Source organism: Hesperophylax consimilis, chromosome 9 (assembly GCF_061612785.1).
Source record: "Hesperophylax consimilis isolate HC1 chromosome 9, BYU_Hcon_1.0, whole genome shotgun sequence".
Lineage (NCBI taxonomy): Eukaryota > Metazoa > Arthropoda > Insecta > Trichoptera > Limnephilidae > Hesperophylax > Hesperophylax consimilis.
The window spans coordinates 21186903-21213782 of NC_142844.1; the positions used below are offsets into that span (position 1 = coordinate 21186903).

Here is a 26880-nt window from a genome sequence, read left to right on the forward strand (position 1 = left end):
CAACTAATTTACCCATATAACCCTCAAAAGTTAGTATAAAAGTTATTCTAATGAAAATTTAATATTCATTTAGACTTTAAGAAAAAGTCAATAAGTGTCCCATGTAAATACAAATCGGATATGTTTATCCGAGTTTTAGTGCGGTTGTGTGGTTTCTGATTCAGTCGGTATTTGGTGTCAGCATGTTTTTTAGTGCGGTTGTGTAGTTTCTCATTCAGTTTTTATTTGGTGTCAACATGTTTTTTAGTGCGGTTGTGTGGTTTCTGATCCAGTCTGTATTTGGTGTCAGCATGTTTTTAGTGCGGTTGTGTGGTTTCTCATTCAGTCTGTATTTGGCGTTAGTATGTTTTTAGTGTGGTTGTGTGGTTTCTGATCCAGTATGTATTTGGTGTTAGTATGTTTTTTAGTGCAGTTGTGTGGTTTTTGATTTAGTCTGTATTTGGTGTCAGCATGTTTTTTAGTGCGGTTGTGTTGTTTCTGATTCAGTCTGTATTTGGTGTCAGTATGTTTTCGATTTCTGATATGTTTTGTATACAGACTTTTATTTGAGTTTAAAATATTATAATGTTGTTGTGATTTTTAAATGAGATTGGGATTTGTTGGAGAGTTTAGTACCATAGTACAAGAAAAATTTGTTGTAATCGTAGTTACACCAATCGTAGTAGCGCGTTGGATATGTTTTTCACCCCAAGATCCAGTTTTCTAATATGCGTGTTAGTTGTTAACATATGAATGTAAAAGAGTAATGTTTGGGAACTTTCGGAAGTATATTACTATTCAGGCCTGCTCACTAAATAAAACGAGCCACTATTTCAAGCAACATTTCGATCCTTAACAGTGGTATTTCACCAGGGGGATACTCAGAGTATCTATTACCATTACGTTTTATTATCCACTACCATTATGTAAAAAAAACGTAATACTAAATACCTACTATTTATCCAATACTAATAACAAACCAATAAAGGATTGCAGCTACAGTTAGTGCTATTGAACAATAAGTGTGCGCCAGACATTCATGTTATAGACGAGGCTACAAAACTATGATCCGATAGTAAATTTCAACGTATAATTAGACATAATTATCGACAATAATTAATAATCACAAGATATAAAAAGTGGTAATCGGCAAAAAAACAGAAAGCAAGAATAACAGAAAAGTTTTAATTAGCCAAGCGAATTGCACGGGTATGGTTTTAGTACGAACTGCATTATTGCAAGAATGCTGGCCTTGTTTTTTACTAAATTTAAAAACATATCCTAGAAATAGAGAGAGAGTACAAATGAGGTTTAAGAGTTTCTTGCATATGAGGAAATGTACATACCTACTATACATTTCAGTATCCATCCTTGTTATTGGAATGCTGCAGGATGTCAATAACTCAGAAGCCCGGCGAAAAATATTATAAGGCACTCATTTTTTAAAGTTAATCTCTGAAACCATACTTAATTCTCCTATTTTGACAGCGGTTAACTTATACGTGTCTAAAAAGTACCGAAAGTACTCTGACAGCGATGACTTCTTCCTATCAGAACGCGCCAATCAACAGGCGATGCCAAAATCATGTGTTTTTGGTTTGAAAATTTGGTCGCCTAGAAGTGTTTCAGATGCTTTAATTAAATACTGCGAGTAGAATACATCTTGGCCTTTGAAATAATCGAGTATTTAAAAAAAAAGTCTTTTTATAAGCCCAGACAAAAATAATGTAAAGGCCTATTAAAAATGCTTTAAAGTTCAAAATCTCCTACTTACGAACCCATTTTCGGTTATGATTTTATTGTATAGTGTGGAAAATTAAGTTATTTATAAAATTATCGAAAAAAATTAAATATTTATGCCTGAACATCCACAAAATAAAATAAAAGGCACTTTTTGGCCATGTTTTTTTCTTGCGGGAATTTAAACCTTATCGCCGTCTACGTAAGGGTTGTTATTGATAGCGGCTCAATTTAAAATATCACACGACGTAGTGCATCGCCTTAACGATTCTTCATTGACCATCGACGTTTTCAACGTCACTTACAGACAGCAATTATCTTTTGACGCGTGTCAAAAAATATTAAAACTGTCCCCACCTTTTTATACTTACATGCACCTCACATTTGTAATATTCTCCGTCATATTTATTTATTTATTGGACAATTTGTATAGCGCCGCTTTTGTGAGATATCACCTCAGGGGCGATATTGGTGCATAACCGTTTTATGGTGAACAGGTAGAAATAAATTCCTACACTACAACAAAAAATACCCCAAAGCTATTTAACATCCCCAAATTAATACACGTGTTGGCCAGAAAAACCATAAAATTCAAGTTACAAAAATATTGAAAACATTATTAAATATATCATTGAAGAAGAAAATTATACTAATAAATCAAAACGAAACATGAAACAGAACAAGACACAGAAAAAAATAACGGTTAAAACTAGGAATGGAATCCAGGATCTCTTGTCTTACCGGATAAAATAGTTTTAATAAAAAAGAAAAAGTTTTTACTGAAAATTATTAAATAGCTGCTCAAAAAATCACATCTCTAAACGAAAAAAAAAAACATCTGAAGACAGAAAATACAATACACCTTACTTGATTTTTTCCCCGGAATTGAAACCAACCATGTCAGAATGTCATTTCTGACACTAGTCTAAAGGGGTACGAAAATAATAATAATAATATTTGGCTAATTTATATAGCGCCGTTTTCGTGAGAAATCACCTCAAGGGCGCTGTACAAATATATTTCTTAAATAGTTAATACTAGAACTACTGACTTATCTCTAAGACTTATATCTAGTGACTTACGACTAAGGCCTATAACTACTATCTTAACGACATATATACGAGTATTTACATATTTAGCAACTTACAACTAAAATTAATATTAACAATCTAATCTTACTAACGCCAGAAGAAGAAGGAAGTTCCATTATATTAGGGTGTTTTATTGTTAGCTGGATATATATGTCAAATGAATGAAATTAATGAATAAAATCAATCGTCAATCTTAAACGCATTTAGATGATTCATCTGCCAACAATTAAACCGATTGACTTGTTATGTTCCCGCTGAAAAGCACATGTTAAATAATTTCTTGAAAAACGAAAAAATATTAGGGTTAAAAATTAATCTCATTACAAACATCACAGAATTTGAACTATAAAAATGTCTATCAATGTATGCCAACGTTGATTAATATTAATTAATTCTTATTAAGTACACAATATAGAGCCATAAACACGCGAGTGACTTTATCACCAAAGTGCGCCAGTGAACCTGACACATAATTACATATTATTTAATACTAATTTAAGCATTTATCAACTACAAGAGTACACTTTGATAGCTAATTATCCGAATGGAATATTTTTTGCAAAATAAGGGTTATCTCTTTGTGTAACTTTTGATCTGAAATAATTTATTTATATGTATTTTTGGGAATTGGTAGTGAGACAATGTAAGATATGGATGTTGTTGTTGCAGTGTTTATTAAGAGTCAGGATAATACATTTATTGAGTCAGTTGCCGTGACGAGGAGATGATGTAGGACAGATGTTGAATACTCCGGTTGCTGCGATGATGTGGTGGTCAAGCGCGGGTCAGTGAGTCGACGCCGGGCGCTGGTGACCAGGACTCGATGAAGGTCAGGCGCTGGCGAAGAACGTAGGTCTTCAGGCACTCCAGTGCTGACGAGACTGCCAAAGGTGCGGTGGACCTTGTAGGCAGTTGAACGGGCGCGGTGTGACCAGTGAGGATGCTGCGTGTCCTCGTGGTGGTCATGATGCGTGGAAGAAGCGCTGGTCAGAGACGCTGGGACCAGGGCGCTTGTAATCCGAGTAGCGCTTGCCAGGGACGACGATCCGGACAATGCGCTAGGTTGATGTCCCGGTAGAGTCCATGATGGTAAGGGCGAAGCCGGGTATGTGTCCTTTGCGGAGGGGCGCAGGGCCCCCCAGTTGTCACTGGAACGATGTGGAATGAATGACTGACTGATGATGACTGACTGATGTACTTAGGTCCTCCACCGCTTATATAGCTGCCGATTCCTTTGTTCTCGTCTGGCACGGGTTGGAGTAGCGTCTGGACTTCGAACCCGCAGAACCGCTGACTCTGTTTATTGTCTGGGCGTTTGCATCACCCTATATGCAAGTCAGCAGTCTACGTATGATGGTACTGATATTATTATTGAAGTCTCGAAAGAATAATTGCTGACTCGGCTGTTTAACACATGCCGTCTGGTTATGATTTTGATGACTCTAGGAGCGGTGACATAACCGCTACATATTAATATAGTCAACCTAAACACAATATAGCTGAATTACCGAAGGTTACATACTAATTTATCAGCGAATAGGATGTTTATTCAATAATTCGTCTAATTTGTGCAATGATTCGTTTGATTTATGGGCATTTCTTCTACGAATTCTTTCCTTATTAGTAGAGACCGGATTATATGCAACAAAAATAGCCCAAAATATGCATGCAAATATGCAATAAAAATAGCTAAAATATGCACGAAAATCCATTAAAAGGTCAAAATATGCAACATGAAATAATACAGGATGTCGTATTTTTACATATATTTTTTTATTTTAGTAAGCTATTAGTTCTCAAGGATAACAATTATATTTTCGAAAATATCAATTATAAAATGTATTTAACAATAAAATTTAGAATTTACCTTTAAAAACGTATATGACTAAGTACTGTTCTAAATGTTCTGTAGACAAATTGTGTCTACGATCGCTTAATATATTTTTGTAAGCGGAAAAGGAACGTTCTACGTCTACTGATGTGGCTGGACAGAATTTAAATTTGGGTGCGATTTTTGAACTTATTGTTCCGGGCAAAATTTCACCTACCCCGTTGATGAAGTTATCAATTTGGCACAAAGGTTCAAACCCTGCGTTATTATTCAGTATGTTTTCAAATTTTTCTTTGAGTTTACTCGGGAATAGCTTTGGCAACTAGGAATTCATAAGGCGAATTTCCTTCATAACCTGAATAGATGCATTCAACGCCAATCTATGAGTTTCAAGCATTTTTATATTTGCAGGTATGTAGGCAAAATGAGTGGTAATAGTAGCTAGGTTTTTTTTAATACTGGCGTCGTCAAACGATTCTTTGCACTGGAAAACTGCCAAAGCCTCTGCACTATCGAAGTCATTGATAACACCCTTGATGGCTTCAAAATGTTCATGGTAAAACATCGCAGCTTCGATCCATGTACCCCAACGTGTTATTACTGGCTCAGGAGGTAAAGGGATATTTGGCAGTTTTTCTTTGTAGGCCTTTATACGAGCAGGCGCCTTAAGAAACACTTTCTTTGCTGATGAAATCAGGTTATTTACATTCGCAAACGCGGATCTTACTTCTTCGGCGAGTCTGTGAATTCCGTGAGCAAAACACGTCACATGAATCAAATTGGGATAAAATACTTGGAGGGCTTTGCCTGTTTTGATCATATAGGGGGCAGCATCTGAGAGCAACACATACACATTTTCATGCACAGAAGATTCAGGAAATATTTTTTTATACCCTCATTCACAAATCTGGCGATCGTAGAATGATTTGCCTTTTCGAGTTCTCTGCAGGCCACCAAACAGGAAGGTGAAGGTTCAAGTTTTAATGCACCAACAATCAAATTTGCAATGTAACGGCCGCAAGTTTCGGTGGTTTCGTCAGCTGAAATCCATATGATGTTATCCTTGAGTTCATTGCGTATTTCTTCCAGGACATGCAGATAAATTGATGGTATGTAATTTTTACGTAAAGTAGATTCATCCGGTATATTTTGATTTATGCAATATTTTCTGAGAAAATCCTTCAAGGCAGGATTTTTCAGTTTGTATAGAGGGATATTGCTTGCAAGAAATGCTTCACATAGATCCATGCTAAAGTGATTTTGTTGTTTACCTTTGGAGGTTACTTCACTGTTATTGCTACTTGCCACTGTAAAAACTTGTTGTCGTGGGCCCTTCTTCTGCACTCCTGCGATATGAACATTGGTTTTGACATGCTGGTCTATTTGGAACTTTTTTGTGCTAGAAATGTTTTTCTCGCAAACTCAGCAGTATAAAACTTTTCCGTCGTATGTAAATATTCCAGGATATTCAGCTATCCACATATGGGCACTTTTTTATCAGGGGGCATGGTTCACTTTCACAATGTACATCTTCGTGCAAACAAACAAAACACTAGACGAAACTCTAAAGAACAGCGCGTGCGACCAGTCAAAAACAAAATTCGCAATTCACTGAATTAACATAAAAATATACCAAATCACCCCTCATACGAATGAATGAATTGTTTTCGGCAATTAGCCGAATTAAGCCGAGTAGGCGCGAGCGCAGGCGAAGATGAGAGAGGTTCCCCCCCGCTCCGGCCGCCGGCCGTAGCGATCAGTAAGATCAGTTATCAGTTCTTCGCTCAGCTTCGCTGGCCGCGCGCCTTGCTATCTGACGTCTACAGTGTCGCTATGTGAGGCATCTGAACGATATCAAGCGTAAATATGCAAGATCTCAAATTATTTGCTAAAATATGCAACTACCGCTGAAAAGGGTCTAAATATGCATTTGCATATGCAAATATGCATATGCATATAATCCGGTCTCTACTTATTAGTAATGGACCTAAAAAGCACTGGACAAAGCATTAGTGCGATTTTATATGAATGGCATTGAAGCCAAATCTAGGGTGAGGGGAAATTACCTGGCAGCCATCTTCTATGACTACTTTTGAACTGATTTGTCTGCAGGGTGGTGTATATTAAATATTAAACGGTGACCGGATAAATCATCACAATGATAATTCATCACATCTTTAAAAAGTTATATAAAGTCATGGAAAGTGATGAAACAAAAACTTTATTAGCTGGGTTAAGTAGGTTAGGTTAAAAAAAATATTTTCATCGTTTCTTATCATTTTTTAAAAGTGTGTTGAATTGTCACTGTGTTGAGTTATCATGGAACCATTTTCGAGTACGCCCCTATAACAATGTTGAGCATCGCGTTCAATTTTGAAGAGCATTAGGCCTAGCGCCTACCACGATTATATTTTTTGCGACACTATTTTAAAATCGTGCTATAATAAATCGCAAAAATAATACTGCGCGCATCGCGATGAAAAATTGCGATGAATTGTTCATTCTCAACATGGATTTCGTACAAATTGCTTGTATTGTTTTGCTTCTTCGGAAGAGGAGGAATAAAAGAACACATAAATACTGGACTCATCCTTTTACAGCAGAAAGAAGGCCTTGCGCGCACCACGATTTTCTGTACCACGATAATTTTGTCGCAGAAATGCAATGTATGGGTTAGTAAGTATGTGCGCGCATATACGACAAATAAATAGTTGCTATTTTAAAATTGTGATTTGTCACATTTTTCCGCGACAGCGCGCGACGCGATTGTCGCAAAATAAAATTATAGCATTTGAAGTTATATGGACACGCGCGCACTGCGATTTAAAATCGCTACCCGACAACCTTTCTTCAGCTGAGATTGCATTCCGCCATCTAGTATTATTGTATGCAATTTGAGGTCCAACAATTCTTAATAGTTTGTCAAATGTCTAAATCGTCATTTTATAATAGCCAAAGATTTTGTTTGGATATTGTCGAAGATCATTGTATTTCAGATAAAAGAAACCTTTAACATTTCTTTCTGCTGTAAAAGGATGAGTCCAGTATTTAGGTGTTCTTTTATTCCTCCTCTTCCGAAGAAGCAAAACAATACAAGCAGTTTGTACGAAATCCATGTTGAGAATGAACAATTCATCGCAATTTTTCATCGCGATGCGCGCAGTATTATTTTTGCGATTTATTATAGCACGATTTTAAAATAGTGTCGCAAAAAATACAATCGTGGTGCGCGCTAGGCCTTAATTATTTTACAACAATTAAAGACGTTGTTCAGTATTTCCTTGTTGCATGTGTATGAGGAGGTAGCCTTCAATAAGTACTTCGAGATAGAGATTAAACATTTGTTTAAACTAAGTACAGGTTTGCCGAAATGTCTCGACTAGCTAGCAGTTAGGATGTAAGAGAGGTCGAACTACGAATCGAATTCGAGGTCGAAGGTTCGAATCTACTATAATACTATATACAGTTCTATTAAGGCGATCCACTACGTCGTGTAATATTTTAAATTGAGCCGCTATCACTAACAACCCTTACGTAGATGGCGATAAGGTTTAAATTCCCGCTTAACACCATCCGCCTGTGTTGATTTATGCAAGAATAAAACATGGCCAAAAAGTGCATTTTATTTTATTTTGTGGATGTTCAGGCATAAATAACTTAACTAGCCACATTATATAATAAAATTATAACCGAAAATGGTTTCGTAAGTAGGAGATTTTGAACTTTAAAGCAGTTTTCATAGGCCTTATACATTATTTTTTTCTGGGCTTATAAAAAGACTTATCTAAAAAATGCTCGATTATTTCAAAGGCCAAGATGTATTCTACTCGCAGTATTTAATTAAAGCATCTGAAACATTTCTAGGCGACCAAATTTTCAAACCAAAAACACATGATTTTGCATTACTACGTATGGCATCACCTTAATGATTCTATTTGAGTCACTCTACTTTCAACTTTGAGTATTGCCAGAGCCAACCTCACTACCCGCTACTTACTAGATATTATCCCACAGACGTTGGTTAGAGTGTGTTATATTGTAGCAATTTAACTAATTTTAGGAAGTGCGTTAATTTATTTTTAAATTGTAGATAAATATGTAGGTATTTATGTAAAAGTAGGTAATTTTCAAAAAAATTTAAGGAAATATTTTTTGCACAAAAATACAAAGTACAAAGGATAGTAATTAGTTGATAAGGTGAGGTACCTACATACTTAGCGTAAGTATAATAAAGTTGTTTATTGTTTGTTTTTTGTTAAAGAGTGACGAAATTGATCATAACAATTAAAATTAATCATTATGGATATTGGATATAAATATTAACTATAGGCACGCAATATTAATACGTATATTATACTCCATAATGGGGCTGACAGATTACGCTATATGCATCATGGATTGACCTAATTCAGCTTATCGCTTTGTCGTACAATCTCAATGGGAATGTATGGCGAGCGATATGCTGAAATAGGCCAAGCCACAATAATGTAGCCTAGTCTGTCACCGTCACCTCACAAAATATATTTGTGCCTACTCTTTTTCTTTGTATTACTACACAAGTTTTGTATTAATACTAACGTTTTGAGTGATAGGGTAGTGAGGTGATGGGAGGGGTAAGGTGTTAACATGGTGAGATTTTTTCGGTAAATTTCGTGTGTGGTGCCGGTAAAATAACAACACAAGTTTGATGCAGGTTCATGCGTAAAAATTTAGAAACTGATTTTAATAGAAAATTAGTTGCTATACTTTAAAAATTATTATGCAATTTTAATATACTCTCCGAAATAAATTCTTAACATAAAAAGTTAGAAATATTACATCTTTTGGACCACGCAAAAAAACACGTTAGTTATTTATATTATTATTTAAGTTATTTATTATTTAAAAAGAAATTAAAATGGTTCAAATTTAAGAATTAGAAAAGATCTGTACTACATACCTTCCAAAGTGAAATTCGTTTTATTTTCTCCAGAACCCAAATATAGACCCAATAAACAACCCAAAACTTCGCAGCACAAGATTTTATAATTATAGTAATAATTATACTTTCGGACCCTAGTATTAGTCAACCCGTGCTTCAATCACCCCAATTAAGAATGCATTTGTCACAGTCTGGTATCCCCATGACGTCATCGTAAAAAAATTCCAAAGTTATTTATTTACTTTCTAACTTCCATGGGGCGAATCACAGTGCGGCAGTTCGGCGGTAGGTTCAAATTCTGACAATTTTTTTAAATTATGTCATCATTTATTTCATCTTATGTGTAATTGTGGTTAGTATTTTTAGCGAGATTTCTTCCAAATGTTTACAAAAATGAATTAAAAATATTTGCATATTTTTATAGTTCATCCACTTAACCGAAGTTCCATTATTTTTAATAATATTTATCGATGATTTATTTTTTATTTTACATGAAAAAAAAAACAAATAAACATGGGATACAATATTGTGTTTTTTAATCCTGTCTAGTTGCCGAATACGTACTCATGTAAGTTTTTTTTTCACTTGGTAGGTAACTAACTAACTACATTTAAATCTCAATTTATTTTATTTATTACCTTATTTTAAAATAATTTGATGATACCTCATTCATAGGTCAAGAGTCGGATAGAATTATAATCCAACTAGAAATGGTAGGTACCCATATAATATATAAGGCAGCTACGGCTGGGTAGGTACTTTGAACAGCGTATTATTTTTTTTATAACCCGACGACAAAGTTAAATAAATGGTGAAATATAGTAACAAGAATAATAAATAAATGTAAGACTGACATAATTTTGAAATCATACCACAATGAATCCATACCTGTTGGTTGTCCTATTTAGCTGATGATCCAATGAGATTATATTTTATCATTGTGCGATACTGACAATGAATCCACTTTACACTAGTAATGATATACATAATATATATCAATCTCTTGAAATAACAACGTATTTAACTACGACCGGGATTTCACGAATACAAAGAACTAAATAACGCGCACATCCCGCCATTGTTCAACAACACTCCTTGAAAATAGATAAATTCTACACCCTTCATGATCAATCGTGATAACAGTGAAATTATTTCATTAGAGAGGAATTTTTACAATACTGTTGGCTTCCCGAAAGGAGAAACGTCAAGCGGGCACGGTTGGGCACGGTCCTCCGCCAATAATATTCCCGAATCAGCTGTCTGCAAAGGAATAGGGCAATAGGGAATTTCTCGGGCGTCAGTCAATAATATAAAAGGCGCCACAGACGGGAATGTTGTGTATCACTGTATTCTCACAAATATTTTTAATGAACTGCTAATGATTTTGGTTTTAATTTGGTGCTACTTCAAAATATTGTATTTTTGGCTGTTTTCAATACAATATATTAATTTATTTAAAAAATACTCGGTCAATCTTTTCCGTTAAATATAATAATTTTGTTTATTTATTATAGGTAGTAATACATTCTATTATAGTTTAAAGTCTAAAATGATCAAGAAACAGATTGTGAATAACCTGTGTTCTGTTGTAAGAAATTGTTTAAATTTTCTTAACTTGAACAGTGGTTTATTATTTTTTTAACCCTATCAAAAAACGTAACTATTATAAAATAGTGTTTTATTCTGTAGATAAATATAAATAGTGTATTTAGATACACAAATAAAAATTAAAATAATTTCTGTTGAGTACGTATGTTTTATTTCTTTATTAAAAGTTTTCGTTTTCGCGCGGCAAAAGTTTACAGTTACTGCCATCTTTGGAAAAAATGCATCAACAAAATATCAGTAAAACAGCGCTCTGCGGTTTAGAGCTGGAATAAAGTGTTTTCTGTCTATTTATTTCGATAGATGGCAGGATTCAACATTTTAGAATATTTTTATTTTGTGTTGATGAGGTATCGGTTTGATGCCAATTTATAATGTTAATTTGCAACAGGTATGATTATATTCAGAAATGTGCTTTATTTCAAATAAGTCTATTTCAAATGGAAATGCAAAATGGGTATTTTCTATTTTGAATTTTAGATGCTTTTCTAAAAACCATTTTGCATTTTGCATTTTAAATGCTTTTCTCAATGCATTTTCCATTTTAAATGCTTTTTTGCAACATTCTTCCTACTATCTCCACTCATCTTTTTTTCATAAGCCCCAAATATCAGTCGGTCCTCAACCTCGCTATGAGAGATAATTTACATTTGTCAAGTTGCTCCCTGGTAGGAGCCCTGGTAATTAAGCGATACCATTACAAAAAATACTGAACATGGGGCCATGACGCTGTAATATTAAATGTTAGATAGCAGTTTCTATGTTTTTACGTTGGCAACATTAGTCCCGAGCAAATTTTTTGTAGTTTCATAATCTGTAGTCGTGGTGTTTTTGGATTTACTATCATATAATATGTTTGTTTTACATTGATGTCCATTATTAAATGACAAAATTGTTTAAAAATTCTATTATTATTTTAATTGTTTCACCTGAGAAACCATTTTGCATTTTCAATGCATTTTGAAAATAGGTTTTTTGCATTTTGCATTTGAAATGTTTTTCTAAAAACCATTTTGCATTTTTAAATGGAAAAGTTTTGACCCATTTCCATTTTGCATTTCAAATAGTTTTGGGTACCCATTTTGCACATCTCTGATTATATTAGAGTAAATATTTAATAATATTTTACATCACTTCACAATATAAGACTACCATTGAATAGAGTTAGTGGTACTTAGGCATTTTTGATTATCACATTCATATCGTGGTGGAATGTGAATTACCTAGATGTTGAAGTTTTGAAAGTTGTGAGTTAATTAATAATGGAGACATCGAAGGAACGATGATTGATAAGTAAGACGGACCTTATGGAAATTCCTCCACGACTATTGTAAGCAGGTCCAGACTGGGGCTTGAAATTGGTCCAGGAATTTTGAAGCTAGCCACAAAAAAAAGAGGGGAAGTTTGGGAAGTACCAGGATATTCCGATATAACTACTAAACTATTGTTCCACACAAGACAAGCATGTAAAATGAAAAACCGACTTATGTTTATGCCACCATCTCTTTAAAACATATGATATTCATCGTGCTGTCTCCCTCACGACCACCACCTAAGCGTCCCTAAGCTTTCTTCGGTACCAAATTTTTACTTAAGGCGAAGCTTAATGCCAAATCACTATTTTGATTAATCTTTATAACGAATTGGTGTACATTATGAATACAAAAAAATATGCTTTAGAAAAATTAAATATTTTCCTATCCTTTCACTTGAGTAGAATACAAATAAAAAAATAAATTACTCAATAAAAAATATAAATGCAAAATACTAAAATAATATTTTTTCAATAGAAATGTATGAACGCAAAAAAGAAACAACTTTTAAAAATACACTATTATACCTAAGATTATCTGTAACAGATTCACTGGATTACCTTTTTTGCTTTATTATAAAATTATTTACAAAATAAATAAAAACCAGTTTTTTGCTTGAAATGGAATGTTTCTAGACTCCGTTTGTCAAACGATTTTAATGCCTATTACCTACAATATAAGGTATACCAAGAATATACACATTTTTAGCTTGTAGCTTCCTATTAAACGAAAGACATAGTGCCATCTCATTTATTCTATGGCGCGCATAGGGGATAGAAGATGTCAAAGCCGGGGACATTCTTTAAATTGACCCAGTGAATTGGGCCGCTGCTCGCATTTCGAATAAATTAAGAATAAGACTATTGTAGTTTATATTTTAAAATTTTATACAAATAAAAATAACAATGACCATAATTAATTTTAATACTGCCGAATAGCGAGCAGCGACATATTGGCGTTTGGCGAGTAGTGACATCTAACATTTCAGTTAGAAGCTCTACCCATTCTGCATGTACCTACGCTCAGTCAAAAAGCCCGCTGACCCAACTTCTGTCTCTATAAACTCGATACAGTAAACGAGATGACACTATAGTCTTTTGGCCTAATATTACGCAGACGAAATTTCTCTAACTAGAGGAACCAGAGGTTTGGGTCATGTTTGAGACGGACTGACAGAGACAATACGATGAATATAATTATGTGTTTGAAAGAGATGGTTATAAATGTAGGTCGGGTATTATACAAAGTGTAAACGTAAACGTAAAATAAATGTTTTTTGAATTATTTGGATAGTTCGGAATATACTTTTGTATTTTTGTAATTTGTGATGAATCATTATATTTTTCAAAATCAGTAGATGACATATTAAAAGAAAAATATTATTTTGTCAGTTATCACTGCCAATTCTAGGCGGTTATTTAAAATAGCTTGATTTAAAACATTTATTTTTTTATAAAAGAAGATTCAATAAATGTAATATATCGCACATTTTTCTTTAGGCAGGGAAATGTATTGTGTAGTGATTTCCAAATAAATATTACAGGGTAACTCTGTATTCCTAATTGCTACTCGGTAATTAATTATTACATACTCATACGAAGTTGCGAAATGCTAAGTTACATGTTTATTAATGACCCCTAGAGCCGGCTCTGCTGGGGACTTCCTACTACGACTCCTTAGTTGAGCAGGTGGTGGGATCGGTTTTCATTGATGCTGACCTTGTATATATTTAAAAAAGGCTCATGATTACGCCATTTCTGGATTGCTTCAAACAAATAAGGATTATATATGTGATCTTGGGATTCTTTTGGACTCTTAACTTACCTCTGAGATCATATTTTGTTGATCATATTGTCACCAAAGCAACAAAAAGTCTAGATTTAGTATTACGAACATGCACATTTTTCAACAACACTAAAGACAGGTTGTTTCACTGAATTCGAACAATTCATCGATTTTCAAGTTCTGTGAAGGTTCTATTCAACATCTGATCTAATTTGCTATAAATCACATGTTCGTCCACATCTGGAATTCTGTTCATACGTTTGGAATCCTGGCTACATTATTTATGTTAACAGATTAGAAAGAGTTTAGTAGCGATTTCTCAAATTCCTTAATTTTAAGTCATTCAATGTACACAACTCTTATGACAAAATCGAGAAACATTTTCGAATCACAAAACTACTCAACAGGAGGCTTGTCGCTGATAAAAAATTTAAACTTCCAGTCCTTATATCTTCAAAAGCACGTCCTTCAGGTAAAAACGGAAACCATCTTCATGGATGGAGGTAGAGGGCTACCAAACTATTAAAAAACTACGTCGTACCGGGACTCGTTTCTGAGTTTTAGCAGCATGTACATTGTACACTTACTTTTATAATATACTAGATAAAATCCTGGGCGTTGACAAGGCTTTAGTTTTTTTTTAACTCAGATGTAGGCTGTGACCGTCCTCTCGTTTTGAAGGTCAAGTGTGAAAAATTTAAAATAAAATACACCCCGCCCGTCCGGTGTCCATCCGCCTGCCACAGACACTCTTCTTTACATAAAGAGACTTATGGATCCCCCACAATGCTTAGCTATTGCTATAGTCTTTCTCGGGTGCCTCTGACTTCTTCCAACATTTACTTCTGTATACCACAATGTTACCACTACAACACGGGCATGTGCCTAGCTTGGTGGTCTAAACATTCTTAATGACTGTAATACACTGAATAAAGAATATTTAAAAAAAAAAAGATAAAAAACTACACTACAATGACATTAATTCGACTTCATATCTCATTACAGTGCAAAGATATTGCATTGAGTATTCCTTGAGCATCCCCAACTTTTTCTACCATTTAAACATCTCTAAACACTACTGGCACTAATAACAACAAACTTTTAAATTTTCATCGATGTCGGTTGACTGTTTTTCGAGTTTTGTGAGCACAAACATAATCAGGCTGAATTTTTATATATTAAGATGTTCGAACGTTCTAGTATATTCCCGTACATTCCAGAATGTTCCGGGATGTTCAGAATGTTGTGAAAAGCTCTCGAATACTCTCGAATGTTCTGGACTCTTCTAAAATTTTTTAGAGAGTGAAACTTCCAGCCCTTATATCTTCAAAAGCACGCCCTCCAGGTAAAAAATGGTAACCTTCTTCATGAATAGAGGATAGAGGGCTACCACACCATATAACTCCCTCGATGGTACCGTGACTCGTTTCTGAGTTTTAGCGGCACGCACATTGTACACTTACTCTTTTTTTTTATTATTGATTAGTTATTTAAATTTCCTCTTCTGCCCTAACCCGTCCCCACCCCAAAACCTGTTTGGGGTGTACAATGTACACTTACTCTTTTTTTTTCACATTGTACACTTACTCTTTTTTTTTATTATTGATTAGTTATTTAAATTTCCTCTTCTGCCCTAACCCGTCCCCACCCCAAAACCTGTTTCCAACTTTATCCAGTATAAGTTGTTCTATAATGCATTATATAATTTTCATATTAACTTCTATTTTTATTATTTTTTTACATTATTTGATAATAAGTTCTGCTTTTTTATATTGTAGCTTAAGTTCTTAGTTTGATATGACTAAATGAACCTATCTGTGAACATATATAATTGATCTGTTGTGTACCTGAGAAACAATGCACATCCTTCCGAGGTGATACATTATTTCAAGAAAAAATCGTCAGTCTTTAGTTTCTTAGCCTTACCCCACACCATTACGGGCTGGTAAGGAATCGACACAAGCATGAATACATTATATAGTATGTAAGCGTAGGAAGTGTGGCAAACCCATCCTCAGCTTACCTGGGGAACAGTGTCACGAATGGTGCCACTGAGAAACAGGGTCGCATCTCGGAGTATTTAGACACTACCCCAGCACTCGGGGCTCTGCCTGGAGTGGACCTTCTATTTCCCTAGATATTCGTTAGGACGAAAATTGGACCATTCGAAAACTCCCTCTTCCTCGTGGGGCCTTCAGGGAACCAAGAAGGAGTGGAGAGGAGGGACGAGATCCTCTTCCCACATGGGGCCTTCAGGGAATCAATGGGGAGTGGACTTTTCCCCCATGGCGCCTTCAGGGAACCAAGGAAGAGTGGAAAGGAGAGATGCGGCCCTCTTCCCTCGTGGACTTTCAGGGAACTACGGAGGAGTGGAGAGGAAAGATGAGGCGATCTCCGTGAACTCTTTCCTTGTGGGGCCTTCAGGGAATTAAAGGGGAGTGGAGAGGAGAAATGAGGCTCGCTTCCCTTGTGGGGCCATCAGGGAACCAAGGGGAATTGGAGAGGAGAAATAAGAACTCGGAAGACACATTGTGAAGCCAGAAGACATACTCACATATAAAATGACAATCCTGGTGAACTTTATAAAAGAGACCGGGTGACTGCTAAAGGAATGAGGCAAAATGGGAGATAGCAAAATGAGCCTATGGCCTAGTGCTCACGGGAACTACATGTAAACCGTCTTAGCCCTATAAATAAATAATTTAACGGTAGCTACACAAATGATCGTTGTCAACTAATGGATCACAAATTATTAACCTACTGGACTCCAAAAATTATCGGGTATAAAATATTTTTATTAAATTTGAATTATTTATTATTTCGTGGTACAAACTTGGTTACTTAATTTTATCTGTGCGTGAATGTGCGTATTAGCTCACTAGCGCTTTTCTTCCTGTAATATTTTGCACAGATAAGTTGATGGGCCGCACACACTGTGAGGTGCTTACATAATTTTACACTAATTATATTTTTTCCGAAAACAATAAATCATTTAGTTTTCTCTCTTATCAAGATCTTGGCAAATAAAATAAAAGTTTTGTAAAATAATATTATTTATTATAGGTTTTAAAGTTTACAAAAAACATAATATCAACGCCTACATACTACTTTTAAAAATATCTCCAAAAGATTTGAATTACTTATTAACGAGACTAAAATAAACAATATCACATTAATTTGATATGCATTTTGGTTTGGTACGTAATGCAAAGCTCTCATATAATAATAAAAATGTCATTTAAATAATGTAATATATAATCAGTGTAAGTCCTATACTGTTGAAGAACCGTTGGTAAAAATGTTCAGGAGGGACAAAAACTATTTAAGGATCTTCGCTCTTGCATACTTATGTACTGGGGATGGTTCATTCGCAGTATTGACTTTAATCACCTACAATTTACCAATAGACTAATGGTAAATTTCACAATTTGAAAGCACCAATCAATGCTGTTTGTGCTGTTCTGCCGCGAAAAAAGACGTATTTAACATAGTCTTAATTTTCTCAACGCATGTTCAATTCTCAGATGCGACCAAATCTTTTTCTTACCCCGCTGTTTCACACTTTTCTTTTAAGAGTGGTTAATATTGTCTTCAATGATTAATTATTACAATTTGTGGTTTTACTCAATAAATTATTCAACAATATTAAAAATAACACATATATATTTTAATTTCAATAAATGTAGCAGATATCAAAATATCACATAAGAATAATAGTTTTTTTTTCCTAATTTATTTTTTACAAAAGTCAAAATATTTTGACTTCCATACATTGATTGGGTGTGTTTAAAATAATTTATAGATAAATAGGAGTCCATCGTTCTTAAATCTCCATAAAAAAGTTATTTGGTTGTTACTGGGAGTTCACCAATTTTTATTAATCATAATATTATCAATAAATGTATCTTCCTAACCAGAGATGTGCAAAATGGGTACCCAAAACCATTTGAAATGCAAAATGGAAATGGGTCAAAACTTTTCCATTTGAAAATGCAAAATGCAAAATGGTTTTTAGAAAAGCATTTCAAATGCAAAATGCAAAATACCTATTTTCAAAATGCATTGAAAATGCAAAATGGTTTCTCAGGTCAAACAATCAAAATAATTACATAATTTTTAAACAATTTTGTCATTTAATCAACATCAATGTAGAACAAACTTTACATGATGGTAAATCCAAAAACACCACGACTACAGATTATGAAACCACAAAAAATTTGCGCGGGACTAATGTTGCCAACGTAAAAACATAGAAACTGCTATCTAACATTATTATTATCATTATTAACAAAGCAATTTTCAGCCCACTGTGCACAGTGTTTTGGCTTGCAGTGTAAATAAAATATTGTAAACTAGACAAAGCATACTCATATGTTAAGCATATAAGCATTAAAATGAATCATCAACATAAAAAAAAAATTTTTCAACTTGAGAATTTAAAAAAAAAAAATCGCAAGTTGCGCCACAATACAAAGTATGTCAAAAAAATACAAATAAATAGTAGTATATAATATCTGTGTAAGGATAGAATGGCCAACCTTATGATGCCAGAGATAGCCTCATTTTCAATGTCAGTGCCACACAAATTTTTCTTAAAAAAATGATAACTCCTTCATTTGTACACGCAATTGCTTCGTATGAAATTTTATAGCATAGTAATGATCAGCAGAATCCATTTCTAGCCAAAAAAATACCATTGAAAACTCAAGTCTTTATGTCTATGAAAGGCGATTTTTAGCCCACTGTGCGTCATGGCCCCATGTTCAGTATTTGAATCAGTATTTTTTGTAATGGTATCACTCAATTGCCAGGGCTCCTACCAGGGAGCAAATTGACAAATGTAAACTATCTCTCATAGCGAGGTTGAGGACCGACTGTTATTTGGGGCTTTTGAAAAAAAGATGAGTGGAGATAGTAGGAAGAATGTTGCAAAAAGCATTTAAAATGGAAAATGCATTGAGAAAAGCATTTAAAATGCAAAATGCAAAATGGTTTTTAGAAAAGCATTTAAAATGCAAAATGGAAAATACCCATTTTGCATTTTGCATTTCCATTTGAAATGGATTTATTTGAAATAAAACACATCTCTGTTCCTAACTGATATTTTTTAATTTCATATTTCAAGAACTAGAGAAACTTTACCGACAAAAATAGTTTTATAAATATTTGTAAGACTGAATTTCAATAGTCGTTGTGTCTGTGAAAGGGTTAAAAACAAAAATTAGCTAACGTAGTAAAAACTTATAAAAATGTTAATTACAACAATGGCAACCATCTTATGCTACGTATAAACAGAAGAAAATTTCCGCAAGCCGAGTTGCGAACTATGCAAGTTTCGCGCTGTTTGCTGTTGCTTCGTTCCTTTCCCGTAATTCGTGGTTCGGCTTGCGGGAATTTCTTCCTGTTTATACGCACCCTTAAATATATCATCTTAATATAAACAATATGTGTGATTTTTAAAAATAAATTTCCACAAACATAATCATGGATCCACTTTTGACTAATGTTTCATTTCAAGATTTAGAGTTGAATAAAAAAATGCATTTAGTGATTGTTTAATGTTTTTTTAGCACATATCAGTTTCGGTAAGAATTTCACAGCCATATAATATATAAATTTATTCTTAAGGCAGGAATGTAAGGCAAGTGTAAACATAAAGCTATGTTATTTTACAATGATTATTTCTGTACATATAACTATGTCTAAACAATTTTTTCATCTAATCTAATAATGTATTAATTATAAGAGCATTATTTTGAATTGTCCATTTTTACGTAATATTAGTAAATATCAATCTTTAATTTAAACCAAAATCTAGCTGTCTTAAGGTTAAAGACAACTACGCGACTGTCGCATTTTATCCCCATGTGCGGATGTCATATATACAATCTATGGGGTTTCACCAAAACACAATATATACATTGTGTCAAAATGCCCCTAGTGGTGGAATAGATTGTGTTGAAAATGCCAGCACTTAAAAGGTTTTTTGGTTTTGATTTTTTAGAGTAGGTAAATACTTACTTCATATTGAATGCCATGAGGCAATATAGCTGTTAGTCAAAATGAAAAAATTCTGCTTGACATAAATTGTTATAAAAAAAATAAAATGATTATCTTCATTGTTGCACCATCTGACAAAATTCGACAGCAAAAATGATAAAATACACATCTTTTCTAGAAAATTATGAAATAAATCAACATTGCATTGGTTTTGTCATGACGCAAAATTAATATCTATGAATGTCAATAAATACAAGTAAACTATCAAATTATAATCTTAAATAATTGAATGTAATATTTGGAAGAACAATTTATCTGACGGCAATTAGTTTCCAGCGAAGAAGGAAGAATGCAGCCAGTCGCATGCAGACCAATATTACAGACAGCCAAATGAAGTCGTTCCAGAACATAGATCCGCTCATGGAAATTTCAGACAGGAACTTCTGAGGATATCTGCAACACAGTAATTATGGATTAGTAATGAAGACATTTTGTGAGAAAAAATTTGAAGTTAGATGGAATGAGAAGTTTGAAGAATTTGACTAATGGAATAGAATCAAAGCAGAGCTGCAACTCCCAACTTAATGTAAGTATATGCATCTATTATTTAGAATCATAACCACTTGAGTGCTCGCGTTAATAACTGGAATATGAGTTGAGTGATTGACGTTTGAGTTGGAAATGTCTCGCCCTAAAAAAAAAAGTACCTTTAATACGGAGACACATAAACTGATTGTGATGCTATATAGCCAATGAATTCACTTATATTTTAACGTTTTTCGTATACTTTTAGGATTTATAAAAATATCCAAAATGCGCAAATTCTGCGAGTCGAAATTGGCATTTTATGGCTTGCAATCACTTAAGACGTTTTGCAAACTCGGCATAATATGCCGAAAATCACTTGAGTGGTTAACGTAACCTTAACCTTTTCTATGCATTCCTGATGCATATTGGATAGTAGGCACTTTTTGCGGCATTCATTACTTATCTGTGAAAATGTACTCATTAAGTATTTGAGTGTGAAAAGGGCATAGTATTTTCACGCATATATATGTGCGATTAGCATATATACCATCTGGTGCATGACCAGCTTCTTTTTGTATCCAATCCATCTTAGCATAACTTTCGTATCCTTTTTTAAAAGAAAAATAATGGAATGGAAATGGAAAACTTAATCTAAATTATGTTAATTTAAATATCGCTGGATTCCACGTAAAACCAAACATTCTGATTAATAAATAATCTGTAAAATAAAACCACATTTGAACAACAATGGGACATCATAAAAACAAAAAAAGGTAATTAACATTCAATAGGAAAGGTTGTTCCACAGAATTTAAAAATTCATCAAATTTAATATGTTCTGTGAAGGTCCTATCAAATTCTGTTACTATCCAAGTATTGTGAAACAACTGCCCAAAATTAAATAGTAATAACATATTCATTCATTCAGAACTTGAATGGCAGATTCACAGAACTTGAAAATGAACTTCGAAATTTGATGAATTCTTCAAATACTGTGAAACAAACCCGTCCTTATAGTGTTCAGCTTGAAAAACATTAAAAACCATTGAATAGGTTATTTTATTTGGTCATTGGGAAAAATCATGGGAAAACAAGTCAACTTTTCAAAGATGCCTTCCGATAAATATTCATTAATACCAGAATAAGTTTATATAATACAAGTATGTAAAGAGAAACTAACCTGTAGTGGCAGTATTTTTCTGAGCACTCCAAGATTGGTCGATCCCCTCCGTAGATAGCGCCCACAAAGCCTTCCAGTCCGTAGCGGAGGTAAGAGACATAGGATCCCCAGTATAGGTAGCTCGGCAAGTCACGGAGGGAGACTCCAAAGCCAGCAAACATCATCATTGGTACTGAAAGGGTTGGCCCCAAGAAGGTACCGGTCTGGAGAAAATAAAAAATCATTAAATTAATAGTTTTCTCATGAATTCCATTCGACTTTGGTATAATAGTGACACCCTGGTAAATAATCAAGTAAGTAGGTACTCAAATTGTTCCGGAAACGGCCCTACATCGATAAAATAATATATAAGTTTGGGATTTTTGTCTCTTGGAAATATGCCTAGTGTGATGTGTAAATAGATGTATACAAGTTGGCCCTATATAGAGTACAAGGTCTATGGCAGTTTTTTTCAACATTATTTGTGCCGGGTCTCACTTCAATGCTTCAAAAATTTCCATTAACAGAGGAAAAAAAATTATCACCAATGGGAAAGTGCCGAAGACAATTTTTCTTGGTTCAAATGCAACATATGAGTATTTTTTTACAAACAAAAAAATTCATTTAAAAAACAGCATCGTCAACAACATCATCATCACTTTAAAAACATATTCATGATTTGCGCATTGCCCGACAAAACATTGAAACTGTCCCTCGGTGGGACGTGCGCTCCATATTGAGAATCACAGGTCTTTTGGGTAGTCTTTTTGCAATCTTGTTTCAGTCTTGGAGACATTTTGTTTCAATCTTTCCGGTTTTTCCAGTCTTCTTGAATCTTCTTCATAACTTTATGCTGGAGACATGGATTTCTTTCACATAGTACAAAGCATGAAATTTGTTTAGCATCTTGGATTCCGGCAGGGGCGGTTCTTCGCTTAGGTCAATTGATTTTTGACCCCCCAAAATTACAAAACAACAATAATAATAAATGATGTGCATCAAAACAACTTGTCTTATTCTTCATTATTAAGGATTTTCACGGCCAAAAGTATTTTTATTATTTGTTTTTGGGGTGTTATGCCGTGTTGCGCTAACTCCTTCTTTAGCCAACGTTTCGGACAGCATTGCAGTGTCCATCATCAGGGCAGATGTGTTATCAGATAACATAACTTAGGTTTAGCTAAAGAAGGAGTTAGTGCAACACGGCATAACACCCCAAAAACAAATAATAAAAATGTCTTATTCTTAATTTATTTGATATACCGCGAAATAGCCGGGTTGCGAGCGGCGGCGTCGGCGAGTGACGAGCAGTGACTTCAGTGCCTTGAGGTGTTTTTGCACAAAAACGGCGCTATAAAAGTCATCCAGGTATTATTATTATTATCTATTGTTTCTAATAGAAGCTAATAGAAGAGTTCACAATACATTCGATTCACTGGGTCAATTTAAAGAATGTCCACGGCTTTGGCATCTTCTGTCCCAATGCGAGCCCTAGGATATATGAGATGGCAATATGTATGTCTTTCCTCTAAGTAAAAATTAGGTACCGAAAAAAGGTATGGCATGAGGTGAGGGAGCGAGCAAGATTAATATTATATGTTTTAAAGAAAGGTGACATAAACATATGTCGGTTTTTCATTTTACAAGCGTGTCGTGTGTGGAACAATGGTTGTCTTTCAATTGGACAGTTTCGGAAAGGTTTGGAATAATCCCTTTCAATGAGGCTGAAGAATGAAACAACAACAAACTTATAAGATCATTGTCAAATAGAATCCCAAGTCTAAATTTAAATGGAATTGATAAACGTCGCATCGCTTTGCACCATGGAACTACCGTATTCTTAGCTTCGCACCCAGTATCTTTGGATACTGCGGACAGGCATTTCAAAATCAATTTTTTTATAACTGTATTATTTATTTTAATGTGTGCACAACTACATTAAATGTACCCTCTTAAAAATAATTTGCCGTAAGTACGTGGATTGTGTAGTTATTTCCAATTTACTATATTAACATAATATGTATTTTGAGTCGCGGACTCATTTCGACTGATCCCACCCAGGCGTAGTGTGTTCAATTCCTCGGCTGGCTAAGTCCTCCATCACAACATAAGCAACATTTTCCGCTTACTCTGGTGGTAGTAGGAGATTTTCAAATATTGTCAGGTTATTTGTAACCCGGGAATGTTTGTCTTTCTTTAAAAAAAAATTAAGTACCTACCTACAAATTGTATAGATAATAATATATGGGCATTTTTCACAATATAAAATGAAGATTAGTCACACATTTTTTTCAAATGACTTACCACCCCTGGATCCATAGACCCACTTCTGGATTCCAGATGACATTTTTAGTAAAGTAATGAGATTTTAGGTCCATAGGCATTATGGATAACTTACAGCAACTTTGAAGACGGCCCCGACCATTAGTCCAAAGCTCTGGGCAACAAAGACAACGAGAATAGAGATGGTGAAAAACATAGCGAACCGGGCGGGAACCATCGGCTGCGCTGACATCGAGTACACTATTAATGAAAATAATAGGCAGCATATAACCTGAAACAATCATAATCTTTGTTTTAAAAATATCACTAGTGTTCACAGATATATTTATTTATTTTTCATTTCTATAACATAAAATACAAAGATAGAATATACATAATATGAAGTTAATTAAAATTAAGTCAAAATAGTTTCTTACGCTAAACTTGCTTAGAGGTAGGAGTTTTATTCTGACTCAAAACTAATTTTAGGTATGGGGGAGGAAGAGGAATATAGGAGAAGGATAGGATGCTCCCGATTCCATAATCACATATTAATTATGATTGTATGCATTACTTCTGCTCGATATTTCTGAAGGTTATTGCAAAGAATGTCTACATTGTGTGATTTTTTGTGTTATATTGTGCACAAATACGGGGAATCTGGGAATCTTTTTCTAATGTTGGTTCTGTATGTGAGCAAATAAAATTAATTGGTTTGTCGTGTTGATCTTGACGGTACATGAAATGGTAAGCTCTGGCGAGTCCAGGTCATTATTCAAAATTTTAAATTAAAAGATTCGATCAAAAATTAAGCATTGTGTGTGAACGGAATTGAATTTGTGAAATTGAAGCATTGTATAAGAAAGGAATTGAAGTTGTGAAATTTAAGTACTGTGTATGAAAGGAATTGAAGTTGTGAAATTTAAGCATTCTATACGAAAGGAATAAAGGTTGTGAAATTTAAAGGACTCAGTGAATTAAATTTGAAAAATGTAAGTTTGTTTATAGAATGTTTGTTGTTATGCTAAAAATGTTATTATGATTTGTAATGCTGAAAACATGTCAACTTTGATTAGAGTTTATTACGCATTACTGTCAAATTGATTTACTGTACATGCATAAACATCCCGATTTTTTGTTAAAGTTTCTGATACGGCATTGTTTTGCGTAAACATCTATAATGATAAGAGTTATGAACTGTTACTCAACTGTTGCATTTAGAAACCCAAAACTCCCACTGAAAGTGACAAGGTCATCAAATAGATATTATTACTAGTAACACAATAAATCAATTTTTATCTTCATTCTCCAAAATTATAGTGTTACTACTTATTCATTGCTATAAGAATAGAATCTTTTATTAGGTTAAAGGTTACAAATTGCTCAAATTTTTAGGAGTTACAGATATCAGGTTGACCTATTAAAAATATGATTGATTTCTCCAGATGTTTGTTTAATTTTTAAAGACGTATTTCAAAGGTTATCTGAGTTTACTGGAATAGGAACTTTGACCAGAAAACAAGATTATTTATAATAATAATGATGGCTTTGTTCAGCTAAGTACACATAAACTATTTGGTCAGCATTCTGTTTACAGGTATATTTTTGTTGTGGATTGATTATTTACAAGGGTAGAATCAAAAAACCACAACAGAACTCCCAAGAGATGCTTTGTAAGCCATTGCATTGACAATGTATGTTGCAGCTTACAATATTGCCTAACAGTGACCATTCATATATCAAACACTATTATTCAACAATAGGAAAAAAAGGTACTATTGAGAAAGAACACATTGATATATTTTCTCCTTTTCGTTTTCATGCAAGACGTGTGAGAAGGAGTACGTAATTTTTTGTCAAAGGGGTTGACTATATTTATATTATGATAATTATTATTAAACTTACCGATATTGGTATGTCCACCAGGGTGTTAGAAATGTAGTAGGATCGCAATGAATACCATCTATTGAAGTGCTCCTTTTGTAAAATGGACATCTCAGTTGGAACTGCGGAAAAAATATAAAAAACATATGCATATTACATACATAATATTAAAACTAGGTGTACATATTTCAAGTAGATTTCTTTAAAAAAAAACTTTTAAAATATCATAATAGGATGTTGTGATAATTTAAAAATTAATTTTTGTGGTTGTTTTTAAAATATATATATATGTTTTTACATTAATTCCACACAGGAGGCCCTAAGGAAAATAATTTCCCAAAGGGATTATGTCATATTTGGGGTTGCTGTGTGCAGGGTCTTTTGAAGGAGGGAGGAAATACTCGTTCCACAGCCGAGATGTTGAATTCAAGACCAAGCCGTAGAAATGACCCATTCTCATGTGACAAATGAAATTATTAACGGTGTACAAATTTTGGGGTGCATTTTGCATGTTTCCCGACTATGCAGCGGAGAGCTGAGACACTAGTTCCTTGAAGCATCTTCCATTGAAATACCGGTAGAACATTAACAAGGACAGCATTCCCATCTGACGCCTGTGCTCTAAAGATTGTAATGCGTTTGTTAAGATAGGTGAATCTACGCCTGTTTCTACGCAGAGTCAAGGGTTTTTTTCAAGTATTTTGGGGCTCCAGGCCAGAGGTGGCTGTCAAATTCAACAGTGGGGCACCTTTGTAATTTGTTCAGAGTAGGGGTTTTAATAG

At 34.1% G+C, this 26880-nt stretch overlaps 2 protein-coding genes across 3 annotated transcripts in view; both read right to left on the minus strand.

Annotated features, from left to right (window-relative positions):
* The window catches only part of LOC149421057 (ATP-binding cassette sub-family G member 1), a 138338-nt gene extending 127541 nt beyond the window's left edge, over positions 1-10797 (minus strand). The window contains exon 1 of the mRNA XM_089635769.1: positions 10451-10797. The gene's annotated coding sequence lies outside the window, so the exon portion shown is untranslated. The remainder of the gene's footprint in view (positions 1-10450) is intronic.
* Positions 10798-19183: 8386 nt separating this feature from the next.
* The window catches only part of LOC149421058 (ATP-binding cassette subfamily G member 4-like), an 83476-nt gene continuing 75779 nt past the window's right edge, over positions 19184-26880 (minus strand). For both annotated transcript variants that reach the window (XM_089635772.1, XM_089635773.1), the window contains exons 9-12: positions 26120-26220; positions 24351-24506; positions 21974-22176; positions 19184-20718 (exon numbers count right to left, since the gene is read on the minus strand). In XM_089635772.1, the coding sequence (XP_089491898.1) occupies positions 20577-20718; positions 21974-22176; positions 24351-24506; positions 26120-26220 (602 nt within the window). In that variant the 3' untranslated portion in view covers positions 19184-20576. The remainder of the gene's footprint in view (positions 20719-21973; positions 22177-24350; positions 24507-26119; positions 26221-26880) is intronic.